The sequence below is a fragment of the Gadus morhua genome, chromosome 23 (genome assembly GCF_902167405.1).
Source record: "Gadus morhua chromosome 23, gadMor3.0, whole genome shotgun sequence".
NCBI classification, from domain to species: domain Eukaryota; kingdom Metazoa; phylum Chordata; class Actinopteri; order Gadiformes; family Gadidae; genus Gadus; species Gadus morhua.
This window is the reverse complement of record NC_044070.1, coordinates 7,198,578-7,203,577: the sequence shown is the minus strand read 5'-3', so window position 1 is coordinate 7,203,577 and position 5,000 is coordinate 7,198,578. Positions and strand designations below refer to the sequence as shown.

At 43.4% G+C, this 5,000-nt stretch overlaps 1 protein-coding gene across 3 annotated transcripts in view; it reads left to right on the top strand.

Moving 5' to 3' along the window:
• Window positions 1-4,171, top strand: part of smpx (small muscle protein X-linked) — a 12,159-nt gene extending 7,988 nt beyond the window's left edge. For 2 of the 3 annotated variants that reach the window (XM_030349350.1, XM_030349348.1), the window contains exons 3-5: window positions 1,604-1,690; window positions 1,994-2,151; window positions 3,161-4,171. In XM_030349350.1, the coding sequence (XP_030205210.1) occupies window positions 1,604-1,690; window positions 1,994-2,143 (237 nt within the window). In that variant the 3' untranslated portion in view covers window positions 2,144-2,151; window positions 3,161-4,171. Of the gene's footprint in view, window positions 1-1,603; window positions 1,691-1,993; window positions 2,162-3,160 lie in introns of all 3 variants that reach the window. The other variant, XM_030349349.1, reaches the window with a different exon arrangement.
• The last annotated feature ends 829 nt before the right edge of the window (window positions 4,172-5,000 follow it).

The following is a 5,000-nucleotide window of genomic DNA, read 5'->3' as shown; positions in this document are numbered from 1 at the left end:
TTACGCGCAAAGGTAGTTCGTTAGACTGTCGGGCAGAACGCCAGCACTCTAGCACAAAGTGTTGGATACGTTTTAAAGAAGAAAAAAAAAGCAGCTTGATGCGTCTTTGTTTTATTGTTACTAAGCAAACAACGAATCACTTTTCATAGTCTGACCGCCTCTCAGTTCATATGGGGTGCACAGCAATGCAATAGCAGTGAAGGTAAATGCTTCACTCTCATTGAAAATAATTACATAAAGCCGCTCCAGGTTGCTAAAAAGCACTCTGTCGGATCCGGCCGATGAGTGTTAATTGATAGTGAACTTATTAATATTCCTTAAGATCTGCTCCCGGTATCTTTATATGTCATCTTCCCCCCCCCCCCCCCACCTCTCTTTACCTCTCTCCTTCTCTCTCCTTCTCTCTCCCTCTCTCTCCCTCCCTCTCCCCCCCTCTCTCCCCCCCCTCTCTCTCTCTCTCTCTCTCTCTCTCTCTCTCTCTCTCTCTCTCTCTCTCTCTCTCTCTCTCTCTCTCTCTCTCTCTCTCTCTCTCTCTCTCTCTCTCTCATATTAATCAACTACTACACTCAAAAAAAGGTTTCAAGAGAAGATATAAATTAGTTTCTCTTGGCAAGACCATAGCCTCCCCGATGTGTATTCTACTAATGCCAGTGCTTACACATATTAGCATGGGGAATCTTGGCCTATACAAGCTGTAGAATAGACCTTCTTTAGCTGGCGGCCATATTGATTTGTTGGGAAACCTTCTAGAATCCATGCTTTAGCTATGGTTCTGCTTTCCATGTCTGTCCGACAGGCAGGGCTTTGAATGCATTTACATCGAGTGCTCATAGTCTTCCTTGGTATCCAACAGGTTAACTCATCCAGCTAATATGGCAGCTAGGTGAATGAGGCCTATTGCAGTCTTATTCTGTTGCATAGCAAAGCATTTCTGAATGCAATTTATACCAATGTAAATAACAAAGTGACTGTGCCTGTTTGCTGTCATTCAACGTCTGTGGTATAACTCTTAAATCTGTCCTTCATGAAAGCTACAGTTAGCCTGTTAGCCGTTAAGTCAGCTATAGTTCCCATATCATATGTTGGCCTCAAATATGTTGAATTACCTCTAAAGCACTGTCTGGTATAGTAAATATAGTTCTAGTATTATCGTTATTATTACCATCTCTCCAGAACTAGGGTTGGCGCCACGGCCCGTCTCTGTACCAAATATACACTTTGAGGATAATATGTAATATAATATACACAAGTACAGTACGGTACAAAATCGCATTATATCATAGAGGCTATAGACGTGGGCCACACTTGGTACAGTGTTCGTGCTTTTCAGGATCTCCATTTCAGAATTAAGTATCTCAAGCTTTCGAAGATAGGACGCAGAAGAAATTCAAACATGTAAGGAAATAAAGGCCACATTTGAAATACATTTTTGAACAACTTGCTTACACACAAGAATTTAGAATCATACACAGACTATCATACAAGCACAGGCACATAAACTCACGAACGCACACGATTGGGCATGTCAAAATGTGTGATTGGGCTGCTTTTGGTGTCATGCACCTGTCAATGCATCTGATTGGCTGCTCTGGCTGTCCGTCAGGCTAACCTGAACATCCCGATGGGAGCTCTACGTCCGGGGGCGGGACATCCTGTAAAGAGGAGAGAGGAGACAGTAGACGCAGAAGAGGTGAGAAAATAATCAACACAGACAAAAACACACACACACACACACATAGAAACACAAACGCACAAACACACACACACACACACACACACACACACACACACACACACACACACACACACACACACACACACACGCACGCGCGCGCGCGCGCGCGCACACACACAGGGCCGACGGACTGCGGGGGAAAGTGAGGCAGTCGTGGGGGGTTTAGTCTAACTTAACCTAGCAAACACCAGCAGCAGTATCAGACATAATTTATTTATTTTTAAAATTTTCATTGGTTGTGGTTGTCTTGATTGACAGGCACCGCCGCCGGACCTGCCCCAGGCCACGCCCACGACACCTGACGAGAAGAAGACGTTACCGGGAGCCGTGAAGCTGCCCGGCCCCGCGGTCAACCTGTCTGAGCTACAGAACGTGAAGAGCGAACTGCGACTCGTCACCAAGGAATAAGGACTCGTGTGAGTTTCGGTAGAGTGGAAACAATTCATTTTCACTTGTGTTCCTTAACATTAACATAAATTATATTGCATCATTATCACAATGCCTGCCATAACGTTTGACTTTAAATATATATATTTTTTGTGATGCATAATATGGGCATCAATGCGCACACTATTAGTGATATTTATCTTTCTGAATCTCGGAAATATCTGGGGATTATTATGAATAGATGATCAATTAATGATATAAACATCGAAGCACAAATTAATTTCAACGCCAATGACATGAAGTTGCTGAAGTTGTTCACAAGGGGGCAGTGTGGACCGGAGACGAGGTGTTTGGGTCAGGAGGCCTGAGCAATGTCCCCTGTGAGTGCGTGGGCAGATGTTGAGTCAGAATCTATTTATTCCTCTGTACGTGTGTGCGCATGTGTGTACGTGCATGCGTGTGCGTGTGTCTTTTAATCAGATGGGTTGTCTTTGGCGGGACTCTCCCAGTGGGATACAGAACCCAAAATATCCACTAACAGAGGCCTGCGTTCTCCCCAAACCAGAGAGAGAGAGAGAGAGAGAGAGAGAGAGAGAGAGAGAGAGAGAGAGAGAGAGAGAGAGAGAGAGAGAGAGAGAGAGAGAGAGAGAGAGGGGGGGTGAGAGGGACAGAGGGCGAGAGAGAGAGTACGAGAGAGAGGGTGAGAGGGAGAGAGAGAGTAAGAGAGAGAGGGAAGAGAGAGAGGGCGTGAGAGAGATAAGGAGGGCGGGAGGGGGGAGAGAGAGAGTGATAGAGAGAGAGAGAGAGAGAGAGAGAGAGAGAGAGAGAGAGAGAGAGAGAGAGAGAGAGAGAGAGGAAGAGAGGCAGAGAGAGAAAGTGAGATAGCTCCGAAGGCAGTGTCAGAGAGTAAGAGAAACAGACTCACAGACAGTCCGGCTTACAGATAGATACATTGAAAAATTAGAAAGAGAGAAATATATACAAACATGCATGTGTATGTTCTTAAACCTCATGGTTTGTATCTGTATGTTTCCACAGCCCCCTCTAGCGGTGGAACAAAAAACCTCACCCACTTGACGACCGAAGAACATAACACTACCAGTCAATTCTCTAGCAGGACAAAAAACTGTTTATCATTTTTGACAACGAAACAATTCAGTGTCAGCAGTCCAGAACTTTCTCTCAGCTGGCCCAGCGCCGAATCGACCCGGAATAACTACAAATAACCAATGTTGAAACAAGCCGTGAGCCGCTGTAAAACATTAAAGCAAACAACTTAACGGTTTGATCGGTCGGTTCTTTCCTTGGACCCCTGTCTAAACGTTTAGGATGGATGGTTATTTAATAGCTTGCCATATTGCAAAGCTTTACAGGAATTATATTATTATTTCCATTTTGTTTTAGGAAAAGTTTTTATGGTTGAAAATGTTTGCGTTGTCAAAACACGATAAGGTCAAAAGTTCCCTATTAGTAGCTTTTTGTGCCGTACCCAAGCAAACAGTTCAGAATAATATTTTTTTTTGTTGGGATTTTTCTTTCCTTAACACTGTGGCAATCTTGTTTTATTCTGTGTGTGTTTACAGGGAAAACCTTGAACTTAAACAAAAAAACAGTGTGACAATGTAGGAGTATAACGCGTTTGATTTTTTCAGTGTAGAGTACTATCTTGTAAAATTCTCTTTTGTCATAAGCAATAATATATGTATTCATTGAACCCAATTCTCTTTAAGCATCCTGTTCAGTTCACGACAGCTCGTAGCACTGTGATGGCCGAGAGAATCTGCTAACGGTCTTATGTAGAAACCCAAATTCAAATAATGCTGCCCATTCTCACTTCTAAAGGGTATTTTCGTTCTTTCCAGCATCCATTTATCCATTTTATTCAATACGTTTCTGATAAATTATTAAATTCTGCCGTTTTCGGCTGCGTTTGATAGTCCCGCTGGTTTCATCCCATCCACGAGTTTAGGCTTAGAGCTGTTCTTCCACAAGTCCGGAATTTAAACTGTAAAAAGTTGCAATAAATTATTTCTTGGTTGCACAAAGAAAGTATTTTTGTCATGTGTGATTGTGTGTGTGTGTGAGTGTTTGTGAATGTGTGGGTGGCCGTGCATGTGTGTATGAAAATCAGCATTCCCTCTACCAGCCTGTGTCTGCTACATTTCATGCTGTGGGTTTATTTAAATACCCAGCATGCCTAGCGGCTTGGCTCTGGAGGATTTGAGTGGGAGCTCGATGTCTTTGATCTCAACCTAAAGCCTCCACACCCCTGGGATTCTGGAGTGAGCGCCACCCCTCTGTGTACACGGTCCCACAAACACACATAGAATTATACACTTTCACACACACACACACACACACACACACACACACACACACACACACACACACACACACACACACACATACACACACACACACGCACACACAAAGTCATACACACCCACACATAGAATTATAACCACAAAAACACACACACACACACACACATATTTTAATTCTTTATTTGAACCCAAAAATCACATTACAAGAGACAGGATTCAAATATTTCAGAGATGAGATAGGTCTTTGTTCAAGGGAACAAAAAACATCTCCTGCGCCACACTGCCAGACTGCCTATCACTGCTGATAAGGAGCACAACTTTGCTAATTGTTTAGATTTTCTGCTGGAGAGCCCTGCCAGCCTTAACCCACTGAAAACACGATTGTGGACATGCCCCAAGCTGCCAAAAATATACACTATTAGCTTGCATTGGTAGGGTTAGTTTCCATGTACAGATCAAACACACAGTGCTCTTACTCTCAAGTAAGAGCACTTCCCTTCTGTCTCTGTTTAAAACACAACACACACATAATATACACACGCACACACACACGC